The sequence below is a fragment of the Budorcas taxicolor genome, chromosome 7 (genome assembly GCF_023091745.1).
Source record: "Budorcas taxicolor isolate Tak-1 chromosome 7, Takin1.1, whole genome shotgun sequence".
Lineage (NCBI taxonomy): Eukaryota > Metazoa > Chordata > Mammalia > Artiodactyla > Bovidae > Budorcas > Budorcas taxicolor.
This window is the reverse complement of record NC_068916.1, coordinates 80,848,995-80,874,040: the sequence shown is the minus strand read 5'-3', so window position 1 is coordinate 80,874,040 and position 25,046 is coordinate 80,848,995. Positions and strand designations below refer to the sequence as shown.

The following is a 25,046-nucleotide window of genomic DNA, read 5'->3' as shown; positions in this document are numbered from 1 at the left end:
AATTCACTATCAATAAGATTGTTAAAGTAGGTAGGGTGTATGGAATTTCCTCTCTGGAAATATTCTGTAAGAGCCCAGTTATTAGTAAATAAACGTTCTTGCTGCATGTCTTACATGTTCTAAACTGAGCTGATGCTTCTCCCCCTCTCGTCACACTTTGCCTCCAAACCTGGTGCACATAAAGTGATGCCCATCCCACTGCATCCTCACGCTGCTTATGCCAGATATCTGGGTCATCCGTGACATGTCCTTCTTCCTTACTCCCATTTTGTTGTCCTTCACCAGTCTTGGCAATTCTTAAATTTTGAAACATTTTGAATCTATTCACATTTCTTCTCCACTGCTGCCCAAAGACCTCAGCCCACCACAGTGCTACTTCAGAAGGAATCTTCTCTTGCTCCCTCTGTTTCATTTTCTCAAGGGAGCTATCAGAGTTACCTATGTAAAACAATCAATCTGATGATCATATGCATCTATCAAAACCCTTTGTCAGCTTCTTATTGGCCTTATGATAAAGTTAAATTCATCTCTCATACCACACTTTGGAATCACTTATTGAGCCACACTGACCTTCCTTACTGTTTCTTATAGTCTGCCACTCTCTTGCCCATGCTAGGGCCTTTACTTTTCATTTCTTTTAGTTTGTAATAATTTAACTCTGTTGCCTCATTTTGCCCCTTTATCACCAACACTTTCTTCAGTTATCTGCTTAAATTTTACTTCTAGGGGACAGTCTGTAATCCGCTAAAGTACATCTCCTTTTTTTTTTTCTAGCATTTATCACTTTGACAAATAAATATATAATTGTTTACCTCGCTAAATCATAAGCTCCTGGGAACAGGGATAAGGTCTACTCATGGTGGTGGTTTAGTCACTAAGTCGTGTCTGACTCTTGCAACCCCGTGGACTGTAGCCTGCCAGACTCCTCTATCCATGGGATTCTCCAGGCAAGTATACAGGAGTGGGTGGCCATTTGCTTCACCAGGGGATCTTCCCAAGCCAGGAATCAAACCTAGGTCCTGCACTGCAGGCAGATTCTTTACCAACTGAGCTATAAGGGAAGCCCAAGGTCTACTTGATATAGTATCAAACATGTAGTGGGCACAAATATTTGTTGGATAGAAAATGCACTAATCAGTGAAAATTATGAGGACAAAAAATTGGTTTAAAAATATAAGTAAACCTGAAGCATCTCAATCATGTCATCACTTTAAAAATTACAAATTTTTGTGATTGAATTCAAAGCCTTTTTATGTGGAAAGACTGTCATATGAAAATTTTTTTAGAATCAAAATTTTACCCTTATTAACCATTATTTACAAAACACTGGATCAAATGAATTTTGCCTTCTTCCAGTTAATAAAAGAAAATTAACTGTTTAAGGATAAATATTCCTTATCTTGGGAATATCCTAAAGAATGTGTCTGAAGGCAGATAGTTTCCTAGAAGGAATTACAGATGGTTTGAGGGGTGTTGGCATACTCTAGAGCCCACTACCACTGTGTAATATAAGATTTTGTGCATTTGTTTTTTTGTTATTGTTGTTAAAAAGTCACACTAGTTCTTTGTGTTGAACATATACTTAACTATCCTTCTCTAAATATTTTAAATAACTCAATGCCGTACGTATTTTATATCAGTGACCATCAGTGATTACTGTTATTACTATTACGTTGCAGTTGAAGGTTAGAGAAAAAGAATGGCAGGTCAAGTTTGGCCAAAATGTTATCTTAATCACTGCCTCATGAGATTTACTTTCTTTAAAGCAGATCTTTAGCATGATTTTCTTTACCTTTCTCTGATCTAATAGAGAGTTCCAGTTATTTACTGAATTTCTCATTTTTAGTCTATTTTTATAGGCATTATTTTTCAGATCTTTGATAAGGCATTTTTTATATTATCTCTCCACCAAAACATTACACAGATATAAAAGCTCCCTTTGCAGGTATCCCTTAATTTGTATATTTATATGTATTAACACACGATAACGTTTTGTTTTGTCTGTGGCAGCAATTAAATTCCTCCAAACCTAGTGGCAGAATTAGTTTAAGCCAAGTTAGACTTTATGTTAGTAAACAAAGATTTGGAAAACTGGTTCAGTGACTTAGCCCCTGTTTGTAGTTTGGAGGCCATAGAAACAAATATTTTCATTTATTATTATTATTTTTATTTTGTGACTTTTATAATCCATCTGTTATACTACTTTTAACAAAACAGTAATTACCATCTTTTAAAAGTAAACAATAGTATTTCTGTTCAAGTTACTTTCAAGTTCTCTTTTTATTCATTATAACTTTTGGAGAAATGATATCAATGTTGAAGCTTAGAAATTAACCTTTGCATAGAAATCATCCCAACATGTAGTGAAATAATATAAATTTTTTCACACCTATTAAAATTTCTTCTTAAGCATATTTGGGAGACACCTCACGTCTTGATGAAAGTGAAAGAGGAGAGTGAAAAAGTTGGCTTAAAGGTCAACATTCAGAAAATGAAGATCATGGCATTTGGTCCCATCACTTCATGGGAAATAGATGGGGAAACAGTAGAAACAGTGTCAGACTTTATTTTTTTGGGCTCCAAAATCACTGCAGATGGTGACTGCAGCCATGAAATTAAAAGACGCTTACTCCTTGGAAGAAAAGTTATGACCAACCTAGATAGTATATTCAAAAGCAGAGACATTACTTCACCGACTAAGGACTAAGGACTAAGGTCCGCCTAGTCAAGGCTACGGTTTTTCCTGTGGTCATGTATGGATGTGAGAGTTGGACTGTGAAGAAGGCTGAGCACCGATGCGTTTGAACTGTGGTGTTGGAGAAGACTCTTGAGAGTCCCTTGGACTGCAAGGAGATCCAACCAGTCCATTCTGAAGGAGATCAACCCTGGGATTTCTTTGGAAGGAATGATGCTGAAGCTGAAACTCCAGTACTTTGGCCACCTCAGGTGAAGAGTTGACTCATTGGAAAAGACTGATGCTGGGGAAGATTGGGGGCCGTAGGAGAAGGGGATGACCGAGGATGAGATGGCTGGATGGCATCTCTAAGTGAACTCTGGGAGATGGTGATGGACAGGGAGGCCTGGCATGCTGCGATTCATGGGGTTGCAAAGAGTTGGACACGACTGAGTGACTGAACTGAATTGAACTGAAGCATATTTGAACTATTTGTTATGTATAAAATTTAAGAACTTTTAAAAATTTGTCATATTAGATATGCATTGTTTCAGGTCCATGCTAATAATGCTGTTAAAGGAAAAAACTCAAAAATACTAACTTTAAATTTCTTCCTACAAAAGCTGTAAATTACAAAAGAGAAAAAGATATTTCACAGAAGTTGTGCCTTTTACATAAACATTTTAACTGACTCTTATGGACTATGACTTCTTAAAAGATGAGTATAGGGTGGTTATCTTCCTCCTGGAAAAATTAACTGCACAGAGATGACAGAAATTCTTGCTATTGATACAGAGCTATACTTCCATGACTGTAATTTGTTCTGTGACAAAGTTTTTTTTTTAAAAAAAAAAAAAAAAACTTCTTAAATAGATATTCTGCAGTCATGTGTGCATGACTTGAAAGAAAGTGTGCCTTGGATTCTAAGACAAGCTACTGTAAGATGAGAGAAAGCAATTGAGAGAGGGTAGGATGCTAGAGAATGAGTAATGGGAATGTTCAGCAGGTGGGAAAAGCTGTTCATGGAGAGGGGGAAGAGGATGGCAAGAAACAAGGCGTACATGTCTAAACAAGTTAACTCTTGGTGCCAAGGGAATCCAACTGCAAAGACTGATGACTCAACCGTGGCAGAAGTCCAGTGGCAGAACATACTTTCTTAGAATGAATATGAGGAACGAACTCAATATAATGTTTTCTTATTGTCTCTAAGGCATTGAGATGCTAGTAGATGGGACCTGGTACTGAAAGGTCAGCAAATCAAAGTAAGGAAAGGGCTTTTTCCTGGTATAAGGATGGAAGCTGGATCCTAGTTTCTTTGAATCAGTGTACAGGGTCAGGGACCACTAGCAAAGTTGATATGATGGTGAATCCTAAATGATGGTTTCAGGTGTCTTTGTATTTTCCTGTCAGTGGAACTAGCTTGGCTGGACTCTCAGTGGGATTGGGGATCCTTCAATTAATAGTTAAGGAGCTGTGTCTCTGTGGCTAAGAAGGTGGAGTTAAGAGTCCTGGCAGGTGATTATAACCGGAGAAAAGACGCTTCCTGTGCCATTCTTCTCACTGTGCTTCCTGACTCTTAACTGTGGAAGAGAAAAGCCTGAGATATGATTCAAAGCCACTAAAAGATTTGTGAGACCAAGAATACCACAAAACTAAACGTTCAGTTGGGAGATTGGAAAGACAATTCATTTAATCAAAATTATAGTATTTGCAAATAAGCACTATGCATCAGAGCAAATCCAATAACCTCTAAGAACCCAGAGAGTTCCCTCATTTCTAGGTGCCTCCTGGAAAACGTTTTTAAAAGTGAAATAGTAATTTTGGAGGAAGAGTGTTATTAGTTTTCTATTTATGACTTAACAAATTGCCACAGATTTAGCAGCTTTCAAGTTTATTATCTCACAGTTCTCTAGGTCAGAAGTCAGGGTTGACTGGGCTGTTTAGGTCTCACAAGGCTGAAATCAAGGTCTGGGCCTGCTGGGTTCTTATTAGGAGGCTCTGAGAAGAATCAGCTTTCACACTTATGTAGGTTGTTGGTAAAATTCAGTTCTTTGTGGTTGTAGGAGTCAGCCAGAGACTGCTTTCAGGTTCTAGAAACCACAATGTGCACAGGCTCCAAGGATTACCCATGGGTATTTTAGTGGAGCTAGTCTGTCTACCATAGAGGAAAGCAATTTTTTGCCAAGGGATGACTTTGATTGTCCAATTTCTCTTACCATAAGAATAGTTAAAATACCTAGACCCCAAACTGGTAGAAACCTAGGGATTTTTATACTGAATCAATAGTGTAGAAAAAAGACAAAGGCTTCCAGCTTTGAAGTCAAAAAGGAAAAAGTAGGGCAACGATTAGAATCAATAATGGTTAAAAACCTAACACTTTTTCCTTGCTTTTCCTTTAAACTATGGTATTTTGAAATACCGCTTAAGGTTATTTTAGTAAGCGTTTGACTAAAATGTCCCCATTTTGTTTCATTTTTAAACAGAAAATTTTATATGCTATTTGAGTTTTCATCACAACTCATAATTTCAAGCAGTATCATCATACTAGGTTCAAAATTCTTTGTGATCAAAATCAATCTGTGCAACTTAGATCAGCTCCAGGCACATAGTAGGTACCTAATATTTGGGTTGCATGTACGGATGCGAAGATATCACCTGGAACTAAATTGTCTCAAAGCAGATTCTTTATGTCCACTCTTTTTCTTTTTTTTCCTTTATAAAGTTATTGAAAATATGGAAGTAGAGAATAGTTCATGTGGTGGTGCAGTTCAAGTAGAGTTCCCTCAATTTATCTTGGGAAGTACAGTCTTGCCACATGTTTAAGCTGAATTATTTTACATTACTGCAGCCTAACTTCATTAGCTTATTTCAGGTTTTCATATTTTTTCTACATGTTATTTTGAAAATTTCAAACATAAAGGGAGAGTTTAGAAATAATACAGTGAGTACTCAATACCCCTCACCCAACTAAATCTCCCAATTTTTCAGCCATTTTTCTTATAATCTACCTTCTCTGATTAAAGTTGAATAGAGAATTTAAGGAAGCTGATTTCTGAACTATGAAATATGATGGTTTCTGCTATTTTGAAAATTAACAACTAAATCAAAGTCTTCCTGCTAAAGTATTCTTTAGGAATGAAATCATCACTGTGTTTATCAGAGTCCTTTTGCATTTCTCTTGCACTTAAAACATATTTTAGCATCACTTGCTGCTTCCCTTCTATTGCCTATCATATTTCCCATGCTTCTTGCCTTTCGTGTGAAAAAGGTAGCATTTTGTAGAAATTACCAGCCAAATCAAAGCACTTTTTTTCTTCCACATGGCAAACATTAGCTGTAATGTTTAGATCAATTCTTTTACATTCTGTGTTTCTGAGTACTCAGGAACTACTTTTGATTTTGTTTTTAATGTTATTTCTGGGTCTTGCCCTCTTTTGGAAGCCTAAAGGGTTTGAGTATTATACCCGGGATAATTAAGTTTTGTGAAAACTACCTATAAAATATTTTTAAAACAAGTAGTCAATGATACTGGTTCTCTAGACTCTTTAGGGGGGACTGAGTGGAGTAGACTAGGGTAGAAAGCATGTGACACTAAAAATGAAAGTGAAGACAGAGCAAACTAATGCCTGGCAATAATGAAAGTGATTTTTAGATTGTTTCTGGGATCTAACTTTCCAAAACAGAAAAACTGGTTCATCACAGTCTGAAAATTAAGTGTTTCATATGTTGTTGAAATAAGAGGTCCTTTTTAAATTAGAAATGTCTGCATTTTATTTAAACTTAAAATTAGGGATTAGGTTTGTCTTAAGTTATTAATAGCATTTGGTCTTGTTTTTATAGCTATTGACAAAACTGGCAGTGTGTATTTTTAACCTATAGTAATTTTTATTTATATTACAAACAGAAACATGAAATTTCAGAAAGTGTGTGAACAGTTTATCAGTTATAACATTCTAACACTTAATTTTTAGTATCTACTGTCTTTGATAGATAATTGTTTACCATTTTCATAATTATAATCACCCAATTCTGTATTTGGAATGTTTTAAATAGCACTACATCATAAATAAGACCTTCCCTGATGGCTCAAATGGTAAAGAATCAGGAGACCCAGTTTGACCTCCGGGCCAGGAAGATTCCCTGGAGAAGGAAATGGCAACCCACTCCAGTACTCTTACCTGGAGAATTCCATGGACAGAGGAGCCTGGTGGGCTACAGTCCATGGGTCTCAAAGAATCAGACACGACTGAGTGACTAACACTTCCTTTTTCATATCATAAATAAATTCCTTTTTCCCAAATAATTCCATTTGTAACTATGATTTTTGATGGTTGAAACAGGTTCTGTCACTTATTTGTACTGCAATTTATAGACGTATTATATTATTATTAAATTTGACTATTTCTTACTATAAATATATGACAGTGAACATGTTTAATGCACACTGTTTTTCTCATACTTCAAAATTTATACTGGATAGTATCTGAAAAGAAAGATCACTTAATCAACATTTATTACTTTTTATAGCACATGGTGGTATGCATGCGAAGTGCTTTCTACAAGTGTACTGGCCAGTTTTCCATGCCACTATTGTTGTTCAGTTGCTAAGTCATGTCCGAATCTTTTGTGACCCCATGAACTGTTGCCCGTCCGGCTTCTCTGTCCATGGTATTTCCCAGACAAGAATACTGGAGTGGATTGTCATTTCCTCCTCCAGGGGATCTTCCTGACCCTGGGATCGAACGCACATCTCCTGCATTGGCAGGCAGATTCTTTATCACTGAGCCATCAGGGATGCCCTTCCATGGCACTATTAACTTGTAAAAATCCTGTCCTAGCAAGATTCCGAAGCATATTTCCAAAGTTATCAAAAATATCATAACTATATACTTATATGCTAAAAACATTTGCAAGGTTTGCCAGGTCTTTCCTTTACATCTATTAACTGAAAAAAATTTCCCCTCAACTTTTGTAATTAGAAAAAAATAACCCAGATACAATCATTGAAAAGGTTCACATCTCACTAGACAAGAAATTTAGAGATCAATACCTATGGAATTGAAACACTGGTAGTTATAAATATCAAGAAAACATCCATCATATCTTTAGAAGAGAAAAACAGTTTACATCCCAAGGAACAAAAATCAGATGGCATCAGACTTCTCAGCAACATTAATACCAGACAACAGTGGTACAGTGATATCTGTAGTTTTGATGTGAGTTAAAAAAGACATTTGCACATATAAGGATTTGGAAAATGGTATTCATACATCCTCTAGCCAACTAAGAAATGTATGCAAATTGCAACTCATATGAGGAGCACAGTTATGTTATTTTAAGCTGAAAGGGAAAAAACTAGACAAAATTGGAGGTTTTTTTAATGCTGAAAGTATAAAACTGATTATAAAACTGAATGTAGAGGTAAAAATTATTACTGAAAGAAGAAGTGATTAAGACAAAAATTTATACCTATAACTCTAGGTGTTTATAATAAGGGTTAAGAAATAGAGAGGGTGATATAGAATAAGAGAAAGCCACCTTCATTTTTCATAAAGAAAGGTAAACAGTATTGTTTGTATTAACGTTAATACCTTTAAAGCTTAAGATGGAAAAAAGTTTCTTCTTTCTAGCTTTAAAGGACATCTCATTAGATGCATATTAGAGGCCTTTTCTGCTGACAAGTGGAACAGTTAAACAAAATACAGCGTAAAGTTTTAAAATAAATGGATGGGAGGTGATTTGATATATGAGCACACAAAAAGCTGACCTTGAAATATTAATTTTAGGACAAATAGATTCAAGGCAGTGATTATTAAACATGAAAAAGAAAAGTTAAATGGACAAGCAGCAGTTGTAGGGTATTATATATATATTTGAAAGAGCAAGAGGACAAAAATTAGGGACAATATAAAGGTATTTGGCAAATGGATAAAAATGTAGACCAAGAAAACAGATATTTTATTAAGCATTCCTGGAATATTATGAAAATTGATCCTTGATGAGGCCATATAAAAATTATTCAAAAGTTCCTAAATACAGAAGTTGTGTATCTTTCGTGCATGCTAAGTCACTTCAGTCATGTCTGACTCAGTGTGACCCTATGGACTGCAGCTCACCAGGGTCCTCTGTCCATGGGGATTCTCCAGGCGGGAATACTGGAGAGGGTTGCCATGCCCTCCTCCAGGGATCTTCCTGACTCAGGGACGGAACCTGCATCTCTTATATCTCTTGCATTAGCAGGCAGGTTCTTTACCACTGGCACCACCTGGGGAGCTCATGGTATGTCTTACCTGGGCACAATTGGGAAACTAGAAACTAAAAATGAAAATAAAACCTCCATCCATTTGTAAATTAAAGTATATCTTTGGTTACATGTACAAAGTTTGATATTAGTGTTCTCATTTTTTTCTAAATCATCTAATCAGTATAATTTTGGTTTCCAGTTATATCCAGTAACTCTTTGGAAAATTAAAATTGTATTTATTGGATGATCTAGGGAAAAAGCCATGAATACCACCATCAGAGCTTGCAGATGCAATCAAGGATAAATTCAGAGCCAAATTTACAGTTTCATATTATTTATCTTTTTAAAAAAGAGAAAATATTTACTAATTTATTAAAAAGTTTGAAAATAAAACCTTTTTTAAACAAAGGAAAGTAGAAAAAAATTTTAAAGAATAAAATATATTAAATAGGAAAAAAAGGTGAATTAATAGAACAATTCCTGGCAAAGATAATGATGACAATGATGACAACACTAATTCAATTTAGGAGAAAGCAAGTCAGCCTCTGTTAAGGACCAACGGTTCAGGAAGGCAGGCCAGAGCAGGTAGGCCGGCTGTGCTCCCGAGTCATCCAGAGACTAAGGCTAGCGAGTCCTCCACCATTGTTCAGGTCATTGGTCTTATAGGCATGACAGAAATTGGATCTGCAATTAAAAGTAGGTAGGAGAAGGCAATGGCAACCCACTCCAGTACTCTTGCCTGGAGAATCCCAGGGATGGCGGAGCCTGGTAGGAGGCCGTCTATGGGGTTGCACAGAGTCAGACACGACTGAAGCGACTTAGCAGCAGCAGCAGCTGCAGGAGGAGGCATCCAGAAAATGATGTGTACCCCTTCTGCTCACATTAGTAAGAGCTTAATTCTTGGTGAGAGCAACGGATACTGAGCAGCATCACGTAGCTGGGTTGTGGTCCCTGGCTGCTGTTCTCTGGACAGATGGTGGTGGTCTACCTGCAGGCTCTCACAGCTGCTACAGAGGACCTTTGTAAAACATGTGAGAGTAGTGTGTATATGAATAAACAAAAAGTCCCAAAGAAATGAAGTTTTCTGGGAAAAGGATAAATGAACAGAATTGAAGTAAATAAGGTAAAAATTATAAAAAATAATAAGGACCATAATTACTTCCAAAATTGCCTTTGTATTCAGGCAGTTTTATCACTGCATATTTTTTAACTTCACAAAGTAGATAAACACCATATTATGTAAATTTCTTCAGAGCATTGCAAAAGAGTTTGCCATCCACTCCATTTTAAGGAAGCAGAATAATCCTAATGCTTAAATTTGAAAATATAATCTAGCAAGGAATTTTCTAAATCTGTCTCATTTAGAAAATAGATATGAAGATCCTAAATAAAATATTTTAGCTAATAAAATTATTAGTCTATTAAAAGGATCATCCATAATGATCAAGCATGGCTTATCTCAAATACAATGATGGTTTAAGAAAACTGTCAATATATAGTACTTATATCACGCTTCCCAAAAGAAAAACTAAATAATACCAATCAAATATGAAAAAGCAATGTATCTCTTATTATTCCTGATCTTTGAAAATTGTTTAAAAAATACTAGGCATAGAAATATTTCTTAGTATGGTAAAGAACATGTCTTCAACCAGTAGCCAAAGTATTTAACTGTGCTCTGCATTAAAATTATGAAGACAGAAAAACTACTACAGAGCCATGCTTAACCGTGGTTTTGATTTCTGCAATTTTTGTTTTTCACAGACAACTAGGATCTGAAAAAAATTAAAGATTCAGAAATAAGCAGTTCATAAGTTTAAAAATGTACAGTATTGTGAGTAGTGGGATGAAGTCTCACCCTGTCCTGCATCATCCTGCCTAGGACATGAATCATCCCTTTGTCCAGCTTAACCCACCCATTGATCAGTCAGCAGCTGTCTGGGTTATCAAATCCACTCTCATGGTATCACAGAGCTTGTGTTCATGTGACCCTTACTTTGCTTATTAATAGTCCAAAGCACAACAGTAGTGATGTGGGCAATTCAGATACACCAGAAGAAGTTGGAAAAGGCTTCCTTTAAGTGAAAAGTTGAAAGTTCTAGACTTAATAAGGAAAGAAAAGCAATCGTATGCTGAGGTTGCTAAGATCTTTGCTAAGAACAAGTCTTCTATGAAATTGTGACAAAGGAAAAAAGACATCTCTGCTGGTTTTCACACCTCAGACTGCAAACGTTATGGCCACAGAGCATGATGAGCACTTGGTTAACGTAGAAAAGGCATAATAGCACTTGTGGCTGGGAGACATGAACAAGACTTCAGCGAGAGATCCTCTGAACCAGGTGATATCAAGCCATTTTCTGCCAGTAAGGGATGGTTACACAGATGCAGAAATAGGTTTAGATCAAATGATATAAAAATTACAAAAGAGCTGCATCTGTTGATGAAAAAGCCACTGCCAGAAGTGAGGAAGGAAAGGAGAGAGACCACATTCATAGAACTTTCATCACAGTATCTTGTTATAATCATATTATTTTTAGTTATTGTTCATCTCTTCCTGTCCCTAATTTATAAATTAAACTTTATCATAATTATATATGTATAGGAAAAAACATATACAGGGTTCAGTACTATCTGCAGTTTCAGGCATCCAGTGAAGGTCTTGGAATCTATTCCCCATAGATAAGGGAGTCTACTGAATCAACATTTTAAATGTTTCTCAAAACAACACTTGTATCTGCCTTAAAAATAGCACAAATGTCTTAAGAGTAAATACCAATAATTCTCTGCCAGGTCTCTTCCTACTCATTTCTTCCTATTTCCAATAAGTGTATCACTATTTTAGTTTCTGTTATTACCTTCACAATTTTACATATGCTTTAAAGATCATTTTCCTTTTCTACCAAACATAGATTTTATGTCTTGATTCCCAGTGTATTCCTAGGCAGGTGGTTCTATACCAACCTTAGTAACTAAAACTGTTAGTTACTTAATGTGTATTTTATAATTGACTGCATCCTAGTTTTAATTTTAAGCAAAATTTTATTTTATGCCTGTTGTTTTGAAACTTTCTTACAAAAGTATATACAACTTTTTTTTTCTACCAGAGGCTACTAGTGATAATAACTAAGGTTAAAATAAGAACTCTTCTAGCTTTTATTTTAGATTGTTAAAAAAATGAAAATATAAAATAACAGCATACCTCACTGTTCTTTACATTTAGAAATAGGGAATTAGAGAATGAAAATAGTATTAAAATTCAGTTATATAATAGCATTGAAGAGAAAATGGGAAATGGTGCTAGACACATATACAAGGGAAAAGTAAATAACATGAGGAAGGAGCATAGGTTGACTTGTGCCTTGTTACAAGGCAGAAAGATATGAAAACACAAAGTCGAAGAAAGGAGACTTAAATATATAGCAACATGAAGACTCATTTTGTGGTGACTCTTTAAAGTTCATTGTAATATTTTCCTTGGGAAAGCAAATAATTGTTCCATAATTTATTTCATTTGAAAATATAAAATTTAATATATTGTATTTATAAAAAGTAAGTAAAGATAGTGATTTAGGAAAATATTTTTTAAATTAAAATTTTTACTTTCAAAAAAAGCATTGAAATTCAAGTCACGTGGCAAAGTTAATTTAAGAGCAGTTAGAAAATACAAATCTGAAAGTATATATTAAAATCATATAAATTAAACCAGTAAAAAGAAAAATGTTTTTAATGGTAATTAATATTTTTATATTTGCTCCAAAAATATTCACTTAATTAGAAGAAATATTTTAAAACCATATTATTTATGTCTTTCTTTTTCACAGCAGAGGGAACATAAAAAGTCAACCCTAAATAATTGTGGATATATTATATATAAAGGATTTTCCATGGTATTCTAATGGGAATTCACACAAATCCAGTGAAGCTAATGCTTTGTAGTAGCTCTTAGTATAATTAAATTATTTGTTCTCCTTTTGTAATTCAGTCACAACCCACCACCCCCCCGCCCCGAATAATACATACTTTATGAGTTAGAACCAACAAAATTTTTGTGGATCCTCCAGTCATGAGATAAATTTGTCTCATGAGTTGGAAGTAAACTTGAAACAAGTCTCAGAAATTCAGCCATGAAACCCAAGAAATGCAGTATTTCGCCCTTCTACATAAAGCTTTAATCCCTAAAACCTGATCCTTCCGTGGCTTACAGTTTCAAAGCATGTTTTAATATTATTTATATTGCTACTGTATATAAATGAGCAATTTAGGTAGTTTGAAAAATACACTGTTTTCCAGTGCTTAGAGTAACATTTAACGTGTCTTTTTAGTGTTTATTTTCAGACTAGTATTTGTTATTGATTACCGTGGTGTACCAAATGGTCCTCTAAGCTTGAGTCCACACAGTACAACAAAGGGAGCAATTATCCCTTGTCAGTAAATCCCAGAAGAATGGACGGATAATTCAGCTCACAACTGTGATCCACAAAGTGAAGTGTGGACTGAAATGCTCTACACTAGTGCTTTGTACTGGGTAAATAAACTTGATAGTTACTAGTATTCCGTTCACTTCGATTTATGTCCTTAGGCCAAGTCTAGAAGTTGCTATTACACCAGAAAACTAAAGCATCATGCTCTGTACTAGAATGTGGCTACAAAACTATTTTCAAGACCTCTCTATTGTTATGGCCACAATATGATTATTATGAAAGAAAAATTTTCTAATAATTCTCATGACACTGTGAAGGAATAGGTGCAAAATATAAGTATGGAAGACATCTTTAAAATGTAGGAAGGTGATCTCAACTACAGCATATTTAAATCAGTCACCATAATTTGATCCATTTGTTTGGTTGATTCATTCATTTCTGACTATTCTATTTAAAATTATAATTTCTACCCTCTTAACTGGGAACTCTCTTATTTCTTGTTTTCTTTTTCTCCATAGCACTAATTGTGTTTTTCCCCCCTCACTAGAATGTTAATTCCAAAAAGGCAAGGATTTTTTTTCTCTATTGCATCAGCTATTATGTTGTAGAGCTTGATAAGAGTGTCTTGGCAAGATATATTTTGATTGAATTTATTAAATAATTTTGAAGTCATAAAATTAAAAAGGTATTTCAGATTTAACTTGCTTAAATCTTTATCTATATCATTTGTTTCATTTTTAAACAATAGCTGAAAAAAGCCCTTACAAAACATATACAGTGAAGAACTTTGAATAAAAAACTAGTATATTTTATACCTTTTAACAATGTGATCTGCCCCCCTGACCCCCGGAAAAGAGAAAAAAAAAAGGAGCCGATGACAACCTAACATCTTTACTTGTTAAGTTTTAGTTTCGATACAAACAAATATTTCTCCCTTTAGATAGGCAAAAGCTTTTTCAATATACTTACAGTCCTATGCTATGCTCAGTCATGTCCAGTTCTTTGCAACACCGTAGACTGTGGCCCACCAGATTACTCTGTCCATGGGATTTCCCAGGCAAAAATACTGGAGTGGGTTGCCATTTCCTCCTCCAGGGGATCTTCCCAACCCAGGGATCGAACCTGTGTCTCCTGCGGCTCCTGCATTGGCAGGCAGATTCTGTATACCACTGAGCCACCTAAGCCCCAGTATACTTGCTAAAGAATTACAAGAGAAATAGCATATTTGTACAGCACTAAGCAGTTGCAGCAATTCACTAAATTCTATTTTTTTCTTGTAAACCTGCTCAACATAGTAGCGTATGTTTCTGTAAAAGCAAAGGTGAGTGTGGTTTACAAACTTGTCTCTTTTAAGTAAATTTTTTCTTACAGGAAAAGGTTACTGTTCTACAATTAATTAGAACAATAGTGACACCCTCTGTCTAACTTTTAGTACTAAGAGCAACTTCCCCGTTATAGTAATTGACTGTCAAAAGATGTAGATCAAATCTTTCTTCCTAGATCTGCCTGTAACCATATATATTTAACTAAAAGAAGATAAATGTTTGGTAAAGTTTTCTCTTACTCTAATATTATATATGAAAATTTATACAAGTTTAGTTAAAATGAGAAAGCAATTTGCCTTTAATTTTTTAAAAAAACATGAGTGTTGATATAAAATGCACATTACAACAATATGTGACAAATGGTAGGTATTGATGTACACTGAATGAAATTGCATGTTTTTGTTTAAAATGGGATAGATTGATGTTTAATCTTAATATCTAAGAAATACTATTTCTCCTTTAATATTTATGTGTTTTATCAGAAGTTTAGAATTTTGGCGTTCATAGGGAAACACTTTAGATAACCAAATTAATCTAGGTTTCCTCAGGAAAGCCCAAAATCATTGGCCTTGATTGATAATAACTTCCAGTACTATAGAATAAACATACTTTAGTATCTTATCAGTTTATATACTGGGAAATATATGCTGCAGATATACTGAGATATTACATCTTCTCATGGAATTTAATGCATGAATGAATAAACTGATGGGAGAAAAGTGTAACACATACACTAGATCTTGGATTTGAGTTACTTTCATAACAGAACTGTTGGATTCATACTGATCTGTCTTTTACATATTTCTGATCCCTTCTTGACTGTTCTTAGGATTTATAATGTATCTAAACAGACTGAGGGATGAAATCCATGGTTGTAAAATAGTTGTATGTATTACTGCTCTATGTAAGAATTAAATCTAAAACCTTGACTCAATTACGAAGAGCCTATCCCAAAGTTTTTCATATTACTATTTCATGAAGCTGTAGGATTCCATGAAATAATTTGCAAGTAAAGTAGACTTTGAATTTTTCAATCTGATTTTTTAATAATCTGTTTATATGAGACTAATCTGTGCAAATCTAATTCCTTTCTCTTATTCAGTCTCCTAATTACTTTTTCATCCTCACCACCCTATTTTTGCTATTTTGGCTACCAATTATAGCATTTATATTAGAAAATGAATAAAGTGAGTGTTGCCACCTAAAGACAGAGAATTAATCTAAACAGAGCTCCTTTTTCCATCTCATACAACCATCATTTTCAAACTTGTTACTTATTTACCTATTGGTTGTTGATGTTGCCATTTCATAAGTCTTTGCCTTAAAATAAAGCATTTATTTAAATTTCTATCGTTTTATCATATTAATTGCCTTTTATATATCACTCAAATATAGCATCTTATTATAGTTTGTAACTTTAAAAAGTTTTAAAGAGATCTGTTTAAACCAAATAACTTAGTCATATACCAAAGTAACTACTATATCTTAGTTTACCTCTGGAGTGGGAAAAATTACCAATATTTGTTCCCAGGAATGAAAAACTTCCCTTCCTACAGTCTGTTATCATCAGTCTTTGGTTTTGTGCCTTCTCTGTAATGATCTAGGTTTGTTTCTCCTTTATTCTTTGCAGAGTGCTGCAGCAGCTCCCAGTCCAGTGCTAGGAAACATTCCCCCAGGAGATGGCATGCCAGTAGGCCCTGTACCACCAGGGTTCTTTCAGGTACTCAGAGCAACTCTGACTAGGACTGTTAAGGCATAGGAACTCCTGTTCAATTTTATTGAAAGACACAAAAGAGAATGAGGCTATTGTAATCCTTAAAGTAAACATAATACTGTGCAGCCAACTCTTGATTATTCAGAGACCTGTTTTAGTATGTAGATTAGCCCTTCCTTCCAAGGTTTTATTTGTTGTCCAATTTTTATTCGTGTATTTATTTTGCCATTCACTGTTCAAGTAAGAAAGGTAGCTTAAGTGCAAATTAGCCCATTAAGCTAATGTGGTGAAGATTTGGTGGAAGAAAAGGCTAATGGATGAGGTTTTAGAATAATACATGGATTTTAACTATGAAAGCCATCCATATCTCCATAGACCAAAGATAATCAAGATTTGGCTGAACTTTCACGCTATGGCTAAATCATAACCTATTCATTTATCAAAATTATAGGCTATAACAAAATATTTTTGTTATAGAATCATTTTTGTGGCTTTTAAACTGAGATTTTTATCAATATCATTATATAACAAAATCAGATTTTAAAATGCATATGTTAGTATTTTAAATTTGCAACAAGCACATTTATTTTAGCAAAAGATGATAATGATTTTTTAAATTGCATTACTTTTATGGCATCCACATTTAAATCTGACAGTTTTCTAACCCAAACCAACATAGATTCTGAAGTTTAACTACATAGTTAATTTTATAACACCCTTTGAGAAAATTAGGAAGAAGTTAGGCGTTAGAGCTGCAATTGGAAGGCAGTATGGGAATTAATGTAATAGGCAATATTGTTAAGGAATTACATCGGGTACTTACAAACTATTTTGTCACTTTTGTGTTTTGTATTTTCAAGATTCTTGAAAATCATTTGTTGATACATATCATCATTACAGAATAGATCAATGTACTTATAAATGTGAAAATAGAAAAATAAGTAATTTTCCACAGTACAGCAATTGAATTAAAAAGTCATAATTAGAACTGAGTACTAACTCTGAAATGTAAAGTCCTTTAGGATATGCTTATTTGTCTGGCTACTCTATATTGATATTCAAAGTCTTAGAGCTCACATTCTGTACTGAAGCACCTTAAAATATAGGAACATATAATTAATCACTATTTAAGATAATAAAACCTAACACTTAGTAACTACTTACTGTATGCCATGTTTTTGTTCTAAATGTTTCACATATATAAACTCCTAATCTTCACAATAACCTAAGAGTAAAGTAAGTCTTATCATCATTCTTGTTGCACAAATAAAAAAACCAAGGCATGATAAGCAGTTTGTACAAAGTCAGAAAGTCACAGGACTGGGATTCAAAGCAAGGCTTTCTGAACTTCTGCCCTTGACTTTACTGTTTAAAGTTCATTTGTGTGTGTGTGTTAGTTGCTCAGTCGTGTCCTTCTCTGGAACCCTGTGGACTGTAGCCTATCTGTCCATGGGATTTCCCAGGCAAGAATACTGGAGTGGGTTGCCATTCCCTTCTCCAGGGTATCTTCCCAACCCAGGGATCAAACTTGGGCCTCCTGCATTGCAGGCAGATTCTTTACCTTCTGAGCCAATGCTCATAGTTGATCATTATTCATAAAATATTTCTAGCTCATTTTATGTGCTTTCCTCATGCTAAGGATAGATTGGAGTTAGGGAATAAATCAGAAGAGTTTACCTACTTATAAGAGCTAGTAGAAGCACTTAAAAAAATAAAAATAAAGGATGAGTTGGGAAAGAAGCCAAATTCTTCCTAGGGTCAAGCAAAGATGTATAAACCTATACATTTTCATTTTCACATTTTGTAGAATGAACCATTCTTGCTTTACCTGCCTTGTGCCTAAGTCTTGGTAAGAGTAGTTGAAACAAAATTAATTTTTGTTTTAATCCAATTAGATAAACATTTGACTCCCAGTAGATGTCAGGCACTATGGCAGTCATCTAAACATGAATGTGTTTACATGTACCTTCCTAAAGCTCACTGTCTAACCAGTGAGTCATTATTTAAAATAAATAACTGTAATATAGCAAGATATATGCTGAAACAGAGTAAAGTTCTATGTTGACCTAGCGACGAGAACTATTAAGTCTGCCTGAACTAGAGCTAAAGGTGGTTTTGAAAAAGTTTTCCAAGAAAGCAATCAGAGGAACAATACTCTAGAAAGTGGGAAAAATGTAAGCAAAAGCATGGAAGCGTCAGAATTACCTATGCAGAGGTGTTCAGCGAAATATGAATGGACAATAGAGGAGGGAGGCAGGCAAGAATTCCTGGAAATGAAATTGGAAGATAAACTCTAGCATCTTGAAAAGGGCCTTGTGTGCCGTGTAAAGAACTTGAGGCTTTATTCACTAGGCTTGTAGGGGCTGTTGGACATCTTTAAGAAGGTCAGTGACCAGAATTCAAACTATAGGGCAGATTTACGCTTTGTTAAGCACCTATGATATAGTTGTATACAAAATCCCTGCCCTCAAAAACGTACACTGTGGTAAATGAGAAAGAGAAAAGGCAATTCAAATTTAGAAAGAAATGGCTATATTAAATGAGTAGTGTGTGTTTAAGCAAATCAGAAGGCCACCAGACTCAATCGTGGGAGAACCATTGTCAGAAAAATATTGCCAAAACATTAAATAAATCCAAGTTGGCATCTAAAGATGATTAGGCAAAGGAAGCAGGGAGAGATGAAAATAACATTCCGGGGAGAAGGGGAAAAAAATTGTGGAAACCCAGACAAGAAAGCAGAGACCAAATAATTCCAAAAAATTGGAGCTTAATTATTAGCTAAAGAGAGAATGACTAGCAGTGAGGCTCCAAAGGAACCTTGAGGGGCCTTATAGGTTAGTTAAGAGTTTGAGCTTGATCTTAAAGGCAGTGATAAGCTATTGAAGGGTTTTAAGCTAGAAGGATGCCTGTTCCTATTTGCATTTTTTTGAAAAATCACTCCAGTTATAGGATGTAGCGAGGATTGCAGAGGGACAGTTTTGAAAGTAGGGAGACTATTTAGGAGGGCTGTTACAGTAATCCACATGAGATTTGATGATAGGGACCACAGAATTTGAGGTGAGACCTCCAATTAAAAATAGCCCATAGACCAATGAGCATAAAAGTTTGAAGGCCATGACAGTGATCTAGTCTACACATAAAAGTTGCGGGATTGTCATCATATCAAGGACCTGAATCCACAGGTGTAGGCTGACTGTTCAGGGGGGAAGTACAGAATGAGAGACTACAGGGATGTATACTTGAACTCCCAAAACACTAACACTCAAAAGAAGAGTGAAGGCAGCAGAACCCACGAGAGAGGCTATTGCAGGGGGCCAGCTGGACGGCTGCGACAGTAGCTCAAGAAAGAGGCTCTGTGGACCTGTTAATATTTAGGAGCAACAGCAGCAGACTGGGGAGGAAGAAGCAACACACAGTTATGTTCACTAGGCATTAGTTGATTAAACAAGTTGGACTTGGAGAAATCGAAGATGATTCTGAGGTTTCTACTTTAGACCCTTGGAAAACTTTCATGTCTTTATCTAGTTAGGAAAGATAGGAGGTACAAAAAGTTTTAAATATGCTTGAGCATGATAAATGTCATCCCTTTTTATCCAGGGAGACCATTCCACCTAATCCTTTAAATACTCATTTTCCTTATTCAGGAGGCTTAAGTATGTTCAGTCTCCCTAGAAATCCCTCTCTAAAATACTGGGAAACTCAAGTCATCAAACATTTTTTTAAAAGCAGCAGTATGTTGATGATGGGCTCGGGGTCTGTTTCCTAAATATCAATATCACTTTCCTGTCCTTCAGCATGATTCTGGCCACAATGCCTGTTGTTAATGGAGAGTAGCTGCCTTCTGTAAGTAGACATGTCATCAAGACAATGATAATTCAAGGCCACATACCAGTTTTTAGTCCAGCTCCATAGAGATAGTGACGTCCTAGAATTACGCAGAGAATGAAAATAGTTTTGAATCCCCATTCTTAGTGAGGAAGTGCAAAGCTTATTTGGGAACAGTTGGAGTGGTACTAGACCAGGAAAGGATTGAGCCTAATAGAATTTAATGAATAAATGGAAGTAAAGAAAGGCGACACTTTATGCGTTGAATTAAAGCATAAAGCTTCGCCATCTTCAATTCTGAGCTTCACTCAATATGTGATCATACCATAAGAAGTACTTTTGTGACCCAATGGACTGTAGTCCGCCAGATTCCTCTGTCCATGGGATTTCCCAGGCAAGAATACTGGAGTGGATTGCCATTTCCTTCTCTAAGGGATCTTCCCAACTGAGGGATCCAACCCGCATCTCCTGCTTGGCAGGCAAATTCTTTACCACTGAGCCACCCGGGAAGCTCCCCTTTTCTATTATAACTATAGACAAATACATTACCAAATGAAATTATTACAAACTCTAAATCTGTGAAGTCATAACAACAGCATGAAGAATCAGTTCATTTCATTTGCTCAGTAGTGTCCGACTTTGCAACCCCATGGACTATAGCACACCAGGCTTCCCTGTCCATCACTAACTCCTGGAGCTTACTCAAAACTCATGTCCATTGAGTCGGTGATGCCATCCAACCATCTCATCCTCTGTTGTCCCCTTCTCCTCCCGCCTTCAGTCTTTCCCAGCATCAGGGTCTTTTCCAATGAATCAGTTCTTTGCATCAGGTGGCCAAAGTATTGGGGTTTCAGCTTCCGCATCAGTGCTTCCAGTGAACACCCAGGACTGATTTCCTTTAGGATGGACTGGTTGGATCTCCTTGAAGTCCAAGGGACTCTCAAGAGTCTTCTCTAACACCACAGTTCATTTCTTTATGGTCCAACTCTCACATCCATACATGACTACTGGAAAAACCATAGTCTTGACTAGATGGACCTTTGTCAGCACTGTAATATCTCTGCTTTTTAATATGCTGTCTAGCTTTTCTTCTAAGGAGGAAGCGTCTTTTAATTTCATGACTGCAGTCACCATCTGCAGTGATTTTAGAGCCCAAGAATACAGTTAACTTAGACTCCAATATAAATATGGTCAATTCCCTATACATTTAATAAGTCCATCCTGGAAGACAGACTCTAGATTAGCATCTGTTAGTGACAGATAATCAACATGGTTCAGACTTAAACCCTTAAACTGTCATTTTTTATTGAAATGGAAGTGCTTGTATTGTTGAGTATGAGCTCAATTAAGTAAAATCAAGGGGTATAGCTGAACATACAAACAAAGGTGTTAGTTTAGTAAAATGAAGCCATTTGAAGTAAGGCACATTCATTTACTTGGAGTCTTTTGTCAAAGGAGTAATTTGTATAAGAAATACTATGAATTCTCAGAGCGACCTATCACAGAAAGGGTGAATAACTTTAGAATAACTTTCTTAAGATGAGGAATCTTGTTACTAGGGTCAGAGGGAAGATAGTGTAAGTGGCCATTTGGCAGTTTTGGTGGAAGAAAATACAGTATTGTGGCATGGTATGAATACACATAACAGGCCCTTTGAACTAAATCTGTACTATGGCTCTCCTGTCCCAGTGCCAGAGTATTATTCACAGGGTTCACTGTATGCTAAGAAATTTGAATCATGGATTGAAAGCTTCAGTCTGCTATATATTCATTCTTGTAGCATTCGTACTAAAAATCAGGTAAAATTTGATTCTGTAGTTTTATCAAATAGGCAGCATTAATCCTTGAACCAATTAGATTTTCTTCACATTTGTATATAATAAAATAGTTTAGTTAAATGCATTTATAAACAAAGTTCTCATTTGTGTTTTTTTTAAAATAGACTGTTAACTCTGTCACCTTAAGAAGTGTTATAATTTTCTAGATTTGAGCAATAAGAAATCTTTTCTTGTGAATTTATTATAACTTATACTTATTTAACTTACTTGTACTTATTTAAATTCATTTATTTATAAACATAACTGTTTACAGTTATTTAAACATATTTATTATAACATACTAATTAAAGCATTTCTGATTTCACCCAAAAAAAAAAAAAAATCTGGGGAGTGAAAAATACTTTATTTCCTCCTTTCTGCCCTTATCACAAGAAAACTTTTAAGAAAACCACATCTTGTTTGTATCACTTTAAGTACATCTAAAACTTTCATATGAAAACACAATGTAACCTTTTAATAGGTTTAATGTAGGTATCTTTGAGTGTACAACTAATGTGGGATATACTTGTAAATATCTAATTCTGAATTCTGTGTCACCCTTTGTTCATTTTTACCGTGTACCATATTGTGCTTTAATTTTCATCTTGATCCATTTGCTATCTTCTTAGTCACTGGATCTGTAATCTTTACTGAAAACTGTTGAAAACTAATAATATATTGATGATGGATTATAAATGTAAAGCTTTGTTTGACATGAATAAGATTATATATACTTGTTTAAGATAAAGTATACCAAGTAATTTAGTTTCAGACTGTGGTGGCCATCCATATTTTAAAATCCAAATTGATCAAAACTCTCATATGGTAGAAAATGTGTTGTAGCACGTTTATAAGTCACAATCTGTTTACAGGCAGAGTGTCAGCAATGGTAAAGCGGCTTTGCCATCTAGTGGTGGTTTGCCAGTGTCTCTACTTGTTTGGGTATATTTTCCGAAGGTTCTATTTTTATCAAGACTGCACAGTTGCAAGCTGACCGAATGCTTTGACATAATAATAACGTAATAAGAAGTACAAACAAATAGAAATAAATCTCCGCTTTTCTCCATGATACTGTTATTGGCTAGAAAAAGCTCAGTATAAATGACATTTATAAAGCACCAAAGACAAAAACAAAACTCAGGGTAATAATGATTTCTTAATATTTTAAAGGAAAAAAGAGTCAAAAAGAAGAAAAATAGTTAATCTAACACTGCAACTGAAAAGGACAAACAGGAAGAAATATTTTTACAACATTAAATGTTTCTGGAGGTATATATTTATTTGACTTATTTCTGGACATAACAAGTGAAAGTTGCTCAGTTGTGTCCAACTTTTTGCAACCTTGTGGACTATATAGTCCCTGGAATTCTCCATGCCAGAATGCTGGAGTGGGTAACCTTTTCCTTCTCCAGGGGATCTTCCCAGCCCAGGGATCAAACCCAGGTCTCCCTCATTGCAGGTGGATTCTTTACCAGCTGAGCCACAAAGGAAGCCCAAGAATACTGGAGTGGGTAGCCTATCCCTTCTCCAGAGGATCTTCCCGACCCAGGAATCAAACCAGGGTCTCCTGCATTGCAGGCGGATTCTTTACCAACTGAGCTATCAGGGAACCTTCATAACTAAGCATACTCCTCTGCTCTGCTCCTCATGTTCAGACTTTCACAATATAACTGTTCTATTATCAGAGGACTTGTTTTACCCTATTATTTAATATATAGTTAGTGTCTATGCCTTACTTACACATATTCTTAAATAGTTCCCTTCTATTATTAAGCTTTCAATTGTCTTCTCTCCCAATGGTTTGCCTTTCTTCTTATCCCTTCTGATTATGTCTGTTTCAGAAGCTAGTCTTAGGAAATACTCTAAACCAAGAGAAACTCTTTTTTCCTTCTCTCCAGAAGTTGTAGATATCATCTTTGACCTCAGGTAACAAACCAAAAGATTAGGAAGTGTATCATTTCTTAATTTGAATGATTACTGAATATCGCAAGTTGAATTGACTTACTGAACTATAACTTTTATCATTATCAGTGTATTTAATATATAGTCTAAAATTCAGTCATTAAGTATAGTATTTCTCAGAATTAAATACACCAGGATATGGAGAGTAGAGGTGGAGAAGGTTATTTACCAAAGTTCAAGAAATAAAGCTGAAGTTTCATTTTCTTAGAAATGTAGTTTTGAATCTTTAAAGAACAAGGATTCTAAATACCAAGAACAGAACAAATCTTTCTCTACTATACAGATAAAAGCAGCCTAAAAAAATAAAGGTGCCTGACAGCTGCTGGCTTTGATAATGCTTTCCTACGGTTGTAGTAGTAGTCTTTCCAGCCTCAACTCTTAGAACAAATTAAAACTTCTCGGCATGAGTAACTTAAGTTAAAAAAAAAAAAATTAGTTTCAAACTAAAGACCCAACATTTTGACTAGATGGACAACAAGCAAAGAGGGGGGTACCAGGGGTTCAGAGTCTTTACTTGGGTTTTTCAGTTAGAACAGAATGAAATACTTTCTTGTTAGAAAGCTTACTTTTTTGTTTATTTGCCAAAATGAGTTTATGAAAAAGTTAACCTGGCTATCCTAGACCAATGTCTTACTACTGAAAATTCTTCCCAGAATACGTCCATTTTTATTATAGGTCCCTGGGAAACAAAAAATGTATAGCAAATATCCAAAGACAATTTATAACAGAATCTTAGTATTTTATTTAATGTTTGTTATAGAAACAAAAACAAAAATGGTCACCATTCTTTGGGGAATTAAAGATCAAGAAATGAATTATTAAATATAAGGTGAGAGTCGCTCAGTCATGTCCAACTCTTTGCAACCCTATGGAATTCTCTAGGCCAGAGTACTAGAGTGGGTAGCCTTTCCCTTCTCAGGGGATCATCCCAACCCAGGGATTGAACCCAGGTCTCCCACATTGCAGGTGGGTTCTTTACCAGCTGAGCCACAAGGGAAGCCCATCAAATATAAATCAAATATTAAATATATTGCAAGTTCCCTATATAGGTGGGATAGATTTGA

The 25,046-nt window shown here is 35.2% G+C and overlaps 1 protein-coding gene across 4 annotated transcripts in view; it reads left to right on the top strand.

Moving 5' to 3' along the window:
* The window catches only part of SSBP2 (single stranded DNA binding protein 2), a 308,425-nt gene that overhangs the window by 202,199 nt on the left and 81,180 nt on the right, over window positions 1–25,046 (top strand). For 2 of the 4 annotated variants that reach the window (XM_052644047.1, XM_052644048.1), the window contains exon 5: window positions 16,295–16,384. The exons of the other annotated variants lie outside the window; for them this stretch is intronic. In XM_052644047.1, the coding sequence (XP_052500007.1) occupies window positions 16,295–16,384 (90 nt within the window). The remainder of the gene's footprint in view (window positions 1–16,294; window positions 16,385–25,046) is intronic. 4 annotated transcript variants of the gene reach the window in all.